Here is a 12,986-nt window from a genome sequence, read left to right as displayed (position 1 = left end):
TATTAACTTTATTTAAACAGATATCGGCATGGAAGGTATTTCGGAGCCCAGGCACCATATAGTGGTAGCCTCCTGATTTTTTTCAGATTTTTCGGTTTGGTAGTTTCTGAGAATGGCCCCCTTAGAGAAGTGATTACTTTCAACCCCCCGCGCTCCCCACCCTTCCAACGAATGTCAAAACTAAGATCGGCTACTACTAGTCGAGACCTTTAATTTGATACCCCACATGACTATATTTGATGAAAAAAAATTTTACACCCCCCTTTTGCATGTATGGGGACCCCCCCTTAAATTCGACGTAAAAGGATGTAATTCACTGTATGCGTGAGCGTTCACAGTTCCCACCTTTCTACCAAATTTGGTGTCAATCGCTATAACCGTCTCCGAGAAAAATGCGTGTGACGGACAGACAAAAAATCGATTTTAATAAGGTTTTGTGTTTACACAAAACCTTAAAAACGGAAAATATGTTGAATGTGAAGAAAATGAGTGAAGATGCAAAAGGGAGGATTTTGGTGTTGTGAGCCGAGAAATTTCGGCTAGGGCAGGCTGCAGTAAGTCTGCAGTAGCAACTTTTTTAAAAAAAATTCTGAGACTGAGTCTACTGAGCAAAAAGTAGGATCAGAAGCCCCCAGAAAGACTTCTGCAAGTGAAGATGGACTCTTAAAGAGGATTAGTCTTAGAGACCGCTGAGGACGTAAGAAGGCATTTTGCTGGACAACATTTTCTACAAGGACTGTACGACGAAGGCTACAACAGTTTGGGATATGTGCACACCGGCTCGCTAAGAAACCGCGCTTGATCGCTCAAATGAAACGGAAACGCCTTGAGTGGGCTAAGGAGCACAAAAGCTGGACTGTTGATGATTGGAAGAGTGTGATCTTCTCAGATGAAACGAAGCTCAATATTTCTTGCAATGATGGAATGCAGTATGTGCGCAGAAGGACTGGAGAACGTCATAGCGACGAGTGTATTCTGCGAACATCAAGGCATCCAGTGAGCAGAATGATTTGGGGATGCTTTTTGTATCACCAAATTGGACGATTCGCTATTCTTGAAGGGACGATCAAGGCTGTTGATTATAAAAACATCCTGGAAGAAAATTTGGTACCTGTCCTCGAAGAGCATTTTTCGCGTGTGGATCAAATAATTTCCAAAGATGATACTGCTCCTTGTCAGCGAGCTCAATTGGTAAGCATAACTTTTCCCTTAATTCTTATTCCATCCTCAACAATAGTCGGCAATTTCAACTGTCCTAATTTTTAACAGGTAAAGAATTATTTACGCGAACTCCGTTTCCTGTATTTTATTCCCTGGCAACAGTCCGAATCTTAACCCAATAATGAAAGTGCAGATAGCGAAAGAGGGGCCGACTAATTTAGGAGAGTTAGAGAGAATAATCCAAAAGGTTTGGTACGGAGGCATTCCAGCAGAAGTCTTGAAAAATTTAATCAATTCAATGCCACATCGAATTATGGCGGTTATAAAAGCGAGAGGCGGTTGAACAAAATATTGAAAAGTGCGTTTAATATGTACCAACATTACCACTTGAAAGATCAAATGTCAAAACGTTTAAAGGAATTTAATACAAGTAAAATTTGAGAATGTATTTCAAAGTATCTTTTAATAAACAGGTGGAAATCTTTAACATTTTTTTTTAATTTTACCTAATTTTGTTGTTTGTAGATAGTCTGCCAATTTTCAAGAAAAAAATTTTAAGAGCAATAATTCGCGTTTCCCATGATTGCCTTGCTTCTTAAATATGGCTGAAAGTTTCGGTCATAAAACGATGTAATTTAAATTTTTCAACTTGCCCACATTTCATTGGCCGCGACTTATATATTTTTTTGATAAATTATTGCAATTAATAATTGTCAAGATTAAGAAAATGCAAATATCATTTTTTTCTAGATTTGTTTTTTTTTAATGAGACGACTGATTCGAAATTGATTAGGAAGTTATTAATATTTTAGTGCCTGGAGCCAGCAGAAAACAGCACTCTAGTGGCAGATGCATGCAAAATTTTGTTCATGGTATTGAGATGTATTCCACAAGATCTACAACTTACAATTTGCGACTACAGAAGTGTCAATTCACCGAAATCAGTCAAAAAGAAAATAAATTAATAGATATCGGGACGACTTGTACTTTTGGATCCCGATTTTATGTAAAAGCTTGCTGCAAAGGACATAATATTTTCAACCTCCCAATGTTTCGATTTTCCAACCAATAACAAAAACAAAACCAGCAGTTCTCAGCATGAATGGTGAGTCCAGAAGAAAATAAAGAATCATTCTTTCCACTGAATTTCGAAACGATAATTTCAAATTTTTTTCATTGCATTACATGTAACTGGCAGACAGATAGAAAAAAACTAGTTTTAATAAGATTTTTCCCTAAAAACTGGAAACTTCAATCAACTAGAAGTTGCCCATTTCAGTTGCGCAAGGTGACAAACGGTAAGCTTGAGACATTTTCTTATGTCCATAACCTGAGATTACGCTGCTTAATAACCCCTATACAGAAAACATAGCTCTGTGGGATTCCACCAAGAAAAACTACCAGAATTCAACATTTACAACCACTCAGTTGTTTCTGCGAAAATTGCAGTAACTCCCGGCATTAACTTAAGGGGGCATCCCGTGTGTCGGATCCGCAGAATCGTATTTTTTTGCATCAATTGTATGCAGATGTAGTGTAGAATATATGGGGAAAGTGATTTTTTGATATTCGGAGTCGTTCGGAAATTATATCGTTAAACACGTAATAAGTCACATGCCAGATTTATGTCGATCGCCATAATAAAGCGTGTATTTATCAGTCCGAATGACTTCGCTAAAAGGACAAGAATTGAAGTCAAGGTTGTACATGTGTTTCTTGGCGAAACCTAAGGTTTATGGACTAGGTATAGCAGATTAATGGTCAGTTAAGATTTTATGGCTAAAAACCACCTCCTACGTTTTAAATGTATTTTTCTCGAAAGTGCATATTGAAAATCTACTGCCACCATAGCTCAAAATCACGGATAGATAGCGAGAATACTTCGAGCAGATTTCAACTGAAGAATTTGCCCATCATCCGCTTCCACAATCATTGCCGACATTTGGACCATCGGGGAAATCCACAGGACCTAACGACATCGCATCTGAGCTCTGGAAAGCGAAGAGCTGGGACCCAACAATGTGGCTCAGTTAATGCTTTAATCGGATTGGAAAGTGCCAATGTTCCAATATGAAAAAAGAAAGGTAGTCCAGTAGAATGTTCAAATTACCGTCCGATCCGGTTACTTTCCCATACCATGAAGATTTTTGAACGCATTCTTGACAACCGTATTCGCGAAATCGTTGAAATAACTGTGAATCAAGCCGGATTTGTCAAAAACTGCGGAACTACTGACGCAATACACGCTGCGCGATTACTCATGGAGAAACACCGTGAAAAGCATCGCCCTCTTTATATTGCCTTTCTGGATCTAGAGAAAGCGTTTGCCCGTGTGCCACACGAACTCATCTGGTATGCTTTACGACAGCACTTAGTGCCAAAAGAACTCGTACGCTGGGCTCAATTGCTCTACCACGATCCGAAAAGTAAAGTTCGAAGTATGGCGGGTGTATCAAAACCGTTTCGTGTCTCTGTTGTTCATCAAGGAAGCGCCCCCTCACCACTCCTCTTTGTTCTTGTTGTGGACAATGTCACACGGGATATCCAACGTCCAGCGCCCTACACACTGCTTTATGCAGATGATGTTTTCCTAGCACCTGATAGCAAAAATGATCTCGAGCAACTTGTCAAAAAATAGAATGATCGCCTCATGCAATACGGTCTCAGATTGAATCTAAACAAAACTGAATTTTGAGCGCTCTCCATGAAACAGGCACAATCACTGTCAGCGACAGTGGTCTGCCCAGAACTGAGCGATTTAAATACCTTGAGTCAACGCTATCAACCAATGGAGAAATGCGTTATGAAATTGCTTCACGCATTAACGCAACCTGGATGAAGTCGCGTTCCACAACTGGTGTTCTTTGCGATCGACGTATCAACGAACGTCTCAAATCTAAAATTTACCACAATGTCGTCCTTCCTGTCGCCCTCTATTGTTCTGAGTGTCGCTTGTCAAGATTGGTCTGAAGATCGATGGTAAGCGACCAAAACGCAGGTCGAAACAACGGTGACTTCATACGCTGGATGAGGGTTTAAAAGCCTCGACATTGCACCCAGATCAGGCATTCGATAGAGCCAAATGGCGAAACCGATCACGACGAGCCGACCCCACTTGTGAACGGGACAAGGGCTGAAGAAAAAGAAGAAGACCATAGCTCAGAATCTATCCAACGAAAATCTTTGAAATTTTCACGACTTATTCAGAAAATATTTCTACGGTCCGCAAACGAGGATAATTGCGATTCATTCAGTAGTTTTTTATTTATTCATGAAAAAAGCTTCGAAAAAACACCAAAATTCACAAAAAAAAGTTTAACAAGGCACCAAAAATTTAGCTTTTAATGTTTTTTAATAATCCTAGTTTGCGGACTGCCATTTATTTTTTTTCTTTAAGATGATTGCCCTCTAGCGTGGCAACAGAAAAACATATTTTTTCTGGAGATGGGTGTATAAATTGCTCTGTATTTCAATAATGAACTAAGCTATCGTGTTGGAAAAATTACTACGCATGCTCAAGATATTAATAAATATATGGTGAAAAATTCGTATTTGTATCTTTATCCAGTTTTTCATGAAACATTTTAAAAAAAAAGACAAAAAAAACTGCCTTCGCACGGGATGACTCCCTTAATATTAGTAGTAATTCAAAGGCTTTGGCTGCTTCATAGATTCAACAGGATATTTTCGAAGTATATTGAAGAAGATGAAGCCTTCATCTGATTCTTTTTGGAGCCATGTCTATGAAGTTTTGTTGTGTTTCCTCAAAAGCAACTGAGTGTCTGACATACTACCGCCTGGTCTATATAGCATAAAATTTACCAGCCAACTCTGTGAACAAGTGTGTGAAGTGTGAGTGAAGATAAAATTTCGCTTTTTATATAGTGACAGCAGCAAAACCGACATGAAACGTAAGAATTGTTGAATTAAATTGGGTCTAGGCTGTCTGTCCAAAGTCCGCGCCATAAGTGGTAGATAAGAAGGAGCTTGGCAAGCTTGTTGAGTGGTTCGAACCGCTCAGCGAAGAAATGAACAAGACATTGGAATAAGACCACTAAAAACTACGCGATTTGGAAATACCCTCATTAAAACAGGTTTCTATCCGCTCGTTCTTTTCATTATCACCTGCAAAGGCCATGAACCTGACAAAGGAATATTCGACGAACACTTGAACCCGCTCACCTTTTCCGATGGGAGAACTTGCCATAGGCAATAATCCACACTGCCGCCGATACTCCAGCTACTCCAACGATTGCACTTTGATGTTTTGCCAATTTACTGAAATTCGGAGCCATGATGATTGACTAAAATCGTTCACGACCGATTGATAGTAAAGCGACAATTATCCGGCCTGGTCGAAACGCCAACAATTGCGAACTGAATATCGATTTCTATGAACGAACGGGAAGCCGCAGTGTTCAGCAAACCACGAGCCAAACCGTGCCACCGGGGGAATGACGAAACCAAATTCGCTCAATTTGGAAATTACGCAAAGCCACTTTCAGGAACAATTTTCTTTTCTTCACGACCGAATAATCTTTCGTCACAGCTTCGATTATCTCAGCCGCGAACTTGCTCTATGAGAATCGTCTTAGCCAATAATTGGAGCCATCCAGCAGTCAAAATTGCCGACTTCTGGAAGAATAAGGACGTTCTGCGTGCGAAAACAATGCCAACGAAATGGTACTTTAGGAAGCAGAAATCCGAGCGCGATTTTGAAAGCAAGCAAAATAAATTAGTTGGCGACGAAACTCCCAATACTAAAAGTACAATCAACCTTTTCCTAATCTACGCCTCGGACACTTCACACCACCTCCACCGTTGACATTTCTCGCGCAACTGTTCGACCACTCACCATGCGCAAAGCGAATATAGTAAAAAGTGAAAAAAATCCCACAGTGAATGGTAGGGAATGGAATTTGGGGGACCTGCATTATCGACCCTGTCAAAATTGACACCAAGTACGACTATTAGGAAAATTCCTATTTGACATTAAATCACCCTATTGATATTTGAGGTCCTCCTTTAACATGATTGAACATTGCATAATTAGAAACCTCAATCTTGAATGCAAAGATGTTAATCTCTATTTTCCTACATGAATAATTCATGCTACTTTGGCAGCTCCCGAGACAATAATCTCATGCGAATAGGCTGATTTTATTTTTATATTTCTGTTTAGGTTAAGGTTAAATTAAAGTAACCAGTCCTACATTGCCTCTAGTCCCGGAAAAAAAATGTGCGAACAGCCTAAATTGAACCAACTGGATTCTCTTCTACACCTATTCCTATATGCCAGGAGGAAACTGACATTTATTGGCAGCACTAATCAAAAGTCGTTTGACAATTGTTTACTCACCTCGTAGGGTGTGGTGTCAATCATTGGTTGCCGTCAGTTGTGTTTTCGTCCTAATTTGTGTTTAATCCCTCCGTCCCTACGCGATGGATCCTTTAAAATTGTTGTTTACTATTCTCCTGTCTGGGTTTTTATTCAATGAAGGTAGTAGATGAATAATTTACAAAGTGCTTCGAATTAATTGACAAAATTATGATTAACTCGTTCTAGTATCCGGCCTCGAATGCTATGTGTGCACAAATCAAAGTAATAACGTCGAGAAATGTTTGAACACAATAAAAACTTGCGAACAGGGAGAAGACACCTGTCTGACAGAAATACGTTGGGGCAGTACGCCCTATTGGTCGGAGGGAGCTCCTAAGCAGTACTACGTTTCGAAAAGATGCTCGACGAAGTCAGAATGCGCTGCAACCCGAAAACGCTACATGCCTTATTGCACGCATATTTGGTATGAAGATTGGACTTGCTCTGAGTGCTGCAGAGGAGATCGGTGTAATTACTACATAATTGTAAGTATGGGAACTCACTTATTTCGTTCGTAAATCATTGATTGAAGCTGTATATGGGAGAGTAGAGTGCAATGGGTTAACCGTGCTTATGGGATGTCGTTATATTGCTGTCGATTTCTGATAATATACCTCAACTTGCATTGTATATCGCCTTGTTCCCGCTTCACTGCAACTTCCACTCGGGTGTCTATATCCCAATCCCAGCCCCGAACCAACCGTTGTCCACTAAGTCGATCGGGTTTCGCCTTACGGGTAATGAGCATTTAATCAGATCGACCACGACTCAATCAGCAGTACAATCTGCGTAACAAAAAGGGTGGTGACATGGGCTTTGAAAATGACCATCATCTGCTGGTTACTTACCTTCACCTGCGTGCATCTGTTCTCAGGGGTGTAGAGCGTCCATAGTCAAATTTAATACGAGGCACCTCGGTGATTCGGCTGTCGTCCAGCCGTAGCAAAACTTTCTTGTTGCGCGAACGACACAAACTCCCAAACAACCGGCCCGAGAATATTGATGAGCACTCGGTTGTCATCAAAAGTGGCCTTATGCATTCTATAATGTGCAATTATGTTTACTTTCGCCGCAGATTGCACATTATTGAATACATTCGGGCGAATTGATCTTGACAGAGGGGAATGATTTGCCGCATCCTTAGGCGCGTGCACATGCGATCAAGGCGATAGTAGCGGGATAAGGACCGGTTCGTGGGTGGACAGTTGGAAAACCCATGTGTCATCTACCTAACGGCGCGATAAATCTCGCAGTATTTTCGGTTTCTCGTGCAATACATTTCCATTAAAATATCTTACACGTGTATAGATTGCAACGTGAAATTCCCGACATACAACGTGAACATTACAAAACCGACTGTCATCGCTACAATCTGAAGCGACGCGTCGCAGAATTGCCACCCATGACAGTTGAGGACTTCAACAAGCGCGTAACCCAACAAATGGCTCTCGATATCGAAACTTACCAGGAATCGACCCTTTATTGTAACGCTGACCAGCAAGAGCATTGTGCAGTCCAAGCCCGTGGCAATGCAACAGGACGAAGATGCGGAAGAGGTTGACTCGGATGGGTGGGAGAAGATGGACGAGAACTAGATCTCGTCGAATGGCTGCATCTCCTGCGACCACGGCAGTGAGAGTTTTCTGGACAACATGAAGGACATGTCCATAGCAGCGGTTTTTGATGGTGAAGACGTCAAAAAGTGCTTTAAATAAACGTAGGTGCGACATCGAATCGACATATTTAGCATAGGTTTCATTAGGGTTGCTGCATCATGATTCGTGCACCCATTCCACTAATTCACTCTTATTTTTTTACCTACAAGTGTTCCACGATGTTGTGGTCTTCAAATTGGTGGGCTGTTCCATAAGTGGAACTTTCATTGATTGTAGCCAAGCTACCACCTTTGCTGAATATTCTGGATAATTGTCGTGCGGAAACTCTTAATTGGCATTTCCTCCTCGATGTAAGATACTGTTTAGAGGATATGTAGGTAGTCTCCAACTTACTTTCTCTTTTCCACCAAACAGAGAAGACTAGCACCGACAGCAGAAAAACAACTCTAAATCATGACTGCTTTCCTGTCTTAATGGTGTACTTTTGGTCAAACACTTTACCTTTAGATAGCCGAACATAGTGTTTTCCATCTGAAATGATAGAGAAGATGCGTTATGCATGTCTAATCTCTCTTTGCCTAGGATCAGAATACAACCCAAGGTACATAAAAATGGTAACGAAACACGGGAAATTATCGCGGACACTAATTCCCCCACCTACGATACTGCGAAATGGTTGGTACAAGAAGTCAACGCTATCGGTGACTATCGTAGCAAATATGATGTAAAACAGCTTCCAGGTGGTCGACAAGCTGAAGGATAGAGACTGAACAAGTCGCAGAAATATCGTTCCTGGAGATCAAAGTAATTAGAAACGGGGAAGACTTCATGTTCGATATTTTCATATTTAAAATAGAGGCTGTCTCAACAAGCAGCCATGCGCAACTTAAAACTCGACTTAGGAGTGTAAAGGACCCAAAGTCTAAGGAGGAAGAGAGCGGGATCTATAGGATCACATGCCCGGAATGCACCAGTATATAGGTCACATTAAGTGGTTGGTAAAAATATGATTCGAAGAACATACCAAAGAAGTGGAACTAGCAGCAAACAATCTATTACGGCATGTCAGCAGCGAGAACGTGGATATTATACGAAAAATACATAAAGTCCACAAACTAGACGCCGCAGAAAGCCTAAAAATATTTAAACATCATCTAGCGTATTCCAGGCAATTAGGTTAAGTAATTAAGGGGGTATTACATATCGCATCGACAATCAATTCAATCTGTGATTTTGGTCTGGACGTTCGATTTTTCGACGACTTCATATTTCAATTGAATTCCGCTGCTCATTTCAATCCGATAAGCCATTTTAATGTGGAGTTCTACTTTCGATGGTGATCCGAATATGTTCACTTTGTGCGATTATGACATATGCGACTGTGTGCGCATCGATAATTGCTGCATTATGTGATTTTGAAATGTGTGCTTTCCCAGTGATATTTATGATGCTGCGAGTCAGAAATCTAATCTTTCAAAACAAAGCAAGTAGAGTCAGGTTGAAAATAAAGACTAATAACAGGTACTCTGTTTGGCAGGACATCGCCACCGGACTTGATGTCGCGCAATGTTCGCTTTCGCTGTTTGGACCAAAATTTGGAAATGCCGTTATCTCAACATTGGCATCATGTTCAAAATTTGGAAATGCCATTATCTCAACATTGGCATCATGTTGAGGGGGTTTCCCCCCAGAATTTTCTCTCTGTGCTGTTATATAGGAATAGTAAATGAATGCTCCATACGTTGATCAACTCATGCCATCGGGGATTCTGGCCTGAAATAAACAAATAGAGAGCTTCGCTGGCGGAAATGGCAACGGATAGGTCATACATTGAGACGACTCCATCACATCCATCGTCAATGTCCAAAAAATGTATTTTTTAAGTGATAACTTTTCTTCTTGCGATATTTAAACGCCTCGTTTAGGGGTAACCTTACTTTACTTTTCGACCCTACAAGGGAGCACAACTGAAATGGCTCAACCGTTTTTTTCTTTAAGATTTTAGGTTACGAACTTTTCCATGTACTATAGAAACCTAGTCGATTATTTTCAGAGGCCACAGAATAACAAACTTTTAATCTTTATATTACTAATAACCATACGTTTTTCTTTATAGAATGGATCGTCACACTCGCAATCAAACGTCTTACTTGCAATAGGACTGTTTATTTTTGGATGCACAATTGCCATGGCGTAGGGACAGAAACCTCCACTAGTCTTAAGAAAAAAAATGTAATTTTAACAAAGCTATGTTGTAAGCACAATTTTTTATTTGTATAGAAAATATTGTTTTAAAGTAGTTGAATCTCGAGTAACTTGACGCTCTACCGATGTGATTTGTATAATCAAATTGAAACCATTCCGTCCACTTTTATACAATTGCGCAAATAAATGTTTTTAGAAAAAGCGCCTTCTATTATTTAATGAAAAAGGTTGAATGCTCAACATCAAGGTGAAATTTTGTTTTGAAATATAATAATAATATATATAATAAATATATATATATATATTTAGCCAGCAAAAAGGATTTCAGCTTACCAAAACTGTTCGAAATGTCTCACCAGGGGGTTAAAACTTCGACTGTACAAGACAATGATATTATCACTCCCCATTCATTCCTCAGGAGCTTGGGTTTTAACGAGCGAGAATCCTTCGAACAAAAACGAAAGAAATAGAAACGAAGAAATCTAAATGCGATATTGCGACTGCATGATGGTGGATAAAATCCGACTCAACATGTTACCTAATCTGCACGAGTGTAAATGATTCGGCCGGGAAAGTCTATGTGGACAATAACTATGGTAGGAAAAAAGAAGTGGCAGACTTTATCTCAGGTGAAGCGACGGCGTAAGTAGCAACACCAGGTAACTGCTAGGGATATCGAATTAGTAGACTTCGGTGCAAAACCGCAGCAAAAAATGTAAATTGGTTCAGTTGCCCCCTTCTCTGTCGCCTAATCGAAAATTGTTATCATTTAACTCGGTAGGTTATAATCACGATGGGAGATAGTACACAATGTTCAGATCTACGCACTGCCGTTATACGCTAATAAATCCCGTCAGGTTTTATTTTTTAAAGATGGGACCATAGCTATAGCACTCAGACCTTTAGTAGGCCGATTGTACTATTTTCCCTCTAGGTGATCACAAACATCTATGGCCGTAGCCGGTGCAAGCTGACACCTACTCGGTCATCGCAACAGCCCAGATTGCTTTCAAAACTTAGTTGAGAATAATGAAAATGGTCAAAACATTCCGTATAGACTAATTTGACGAATTTTAATCAGGATAGATGTCACCACGAGGTTCCAAAATCAAATAGTTATTTGGAGCATTTGGCGGGGGATATTAAAAAAAGACTCAAGATCTTCCTTCAGGGTTAGTCCAGTTTCAGCAAAAAGTAATATGTTTTGGGTTGTAAATATAAATCGAATATAAGATATTAGTAATTTAATTAAACGAGAAAAATATTTGGGCAAAATTTGAAATTGGTAAACCAATAATGGCTAAATATTTTTATTGAAATATTGCTCAGAAATTATTTCGGGAATCATTTGTTCACTACTTTAGTTCCAGATCTCCCTAAAAACGGAAATTTATACTGATTTACTTTTAATGATCGGCTAAAACATATAGATATGTATATATATATAAATTTAAAAAAGTCGAATTCAAGGAATAATGCCTGACCAAACATCTATAAAATCCAAAATGTACGGTTGCAAAGCGAAAGCAGCTGTCGTCAGCAGCCTCTAGATGCGAGATAGGGTAAAATTGTGCAAGGCAAAGATTGCGGTGATGTTGATCCTTAACTTGATGACGATGGGGCAAACCAAAGACATTTTATTCGAAAGTTGAATTCCTGAATAAAACAAAAGTTTAAATTCCTGAATACCAAATGACCCGAAAAGTATCTTTGGTTGAGAAGGTAGAGCGTTAGCCTCTTGATCTCGTTGCTCTACTTTCGAATTCCGGTCGTCAGGGATGTGTTATGTTCGTCCTTGTGCTTATCTCCGCTGCTATAAGCTTACAACTTCCATAAGTTAAGTTATGATAATGAAACTGAAGTGCAATTTCATTTAAAAGTAGTGAACAGAAAGCAAACAGAGGAAGAGGTGGAAGAAAAACTATAAGGGGTCCAAGGGGATATCGATTGCCATTTGGTCAAAATTACTTTCACAGATGGATTATCTTTTCAAGTATTTACAGCGTATATGATATAAGGACGGTGAAAGCTTCCTCCAGCGTACCATAAAACAAACATCCTGCGAAGGTTCATGATTATAAATGCTTGTCGGCGTAAGGCCCTGACCAGATTTACGGCATCAAAGTATTAGACGTGTGTAAACTTTATAGTTAAAGTCATATTAATCTGGTATGCCTGAAGCTTGCTGAAAAGTTACATGAGAAAAGTAATCTGAATTAGAAACAAAAATTTTGTTTGGGAATGAGTTGTCTTGAGCCCATCATCCACTTAATGACGGGCCGCACCACTTATTCGAGAAGCAAATTCTTCTTTTAAGTACATGGACTACTCTTTTCTTGGGCGTGCGCCCAATACTTTCAAAAATTGCTGAGGTAGCGTCTGATAACATCGCCTATGTCCTGCGATCGAAACCGCCAAAGCCAATTTTTTTTAATCTAGATTTAGTTTTTTGAGAAGGCAATGATTTCAAAAATTAGTTACCAGATGTAAATCCAGTGGGAGATTTTTGGTCTTATTTGAACAGTTACAAATAGGCTAGAATCTAGATTGTTTTTCCCTGATTGCATGTTTCAGGATCACTCTCGATACCATTCGACGTCAACAACGGTCTAGGACAAAGGGAT

The 12,986-nt window shown here is 39.7% G+C and overlaps 2 protein-coding genes across 2 annotated transcripts in view; one reads left to right on the top strand and one right to left on the bottom strand.

Annotated features, from left to right (window-relative positions):
* LOC119656588 (ATP-binding cassette sub-family D member 3) overlaps positions 1-5,486 on the bottom strand; it is a 31,443-nt gene extending 25,957 nt beyond the window's left edge. Inside the window, exon 1 of the mRNA XM_038062996.1 lies at positions 5,344-5,486. Within this exon, the coding sequence (XP_037918924.1) occupies positions 5,344-5,456 (113 nt within the window). The 5' untranslated portion in view covers positions 5,457-5,486. The remainder of the gene's footprint in view (positions 1-5,343) is intronic.
* A 1,015-nt stretch (positions 5,487-6,501) lies between these two features.
* On the top strand, positions 6,502-10,563 carry LOC119656589. Its single transcript, XM_038062997.1, has 3 exons — positions 6,502-6,661; positions 6,728-7,026; positions 10,274-10,563. Exons 1-3 carry the CDS (start codon positions 6,604-6,606, stop codon positions 10,352-10,354), a joined length of 438 nt encoding a protein of 145 aa, XP_037918925.1. The 5' UTR covers positions 6,502-6,603; the 3' UTR covers positions 10,355-10,563.
* Positions 10,564-12,986: the final 2,423 nt, after the last annotated feature.

This window comes from Hermetia illucens, chromosome 5, assembly GCF_905115235.1.
Source record: "Hermetia illucens chromosome 5, iHerIll2.2.curated.20191125, whole genome shotgun sequence".
Lineage (NCBI taxonomy): Eukaryota > Metazoa > Arthropoda > Insecta > Diptera > Stratiomyidae > Hermetia > Hermetia illucens.
Note: the sequence above shows the minus strand (reverse complement) of the source record. Positions and strands in the feature narration are given on the sequence as shown.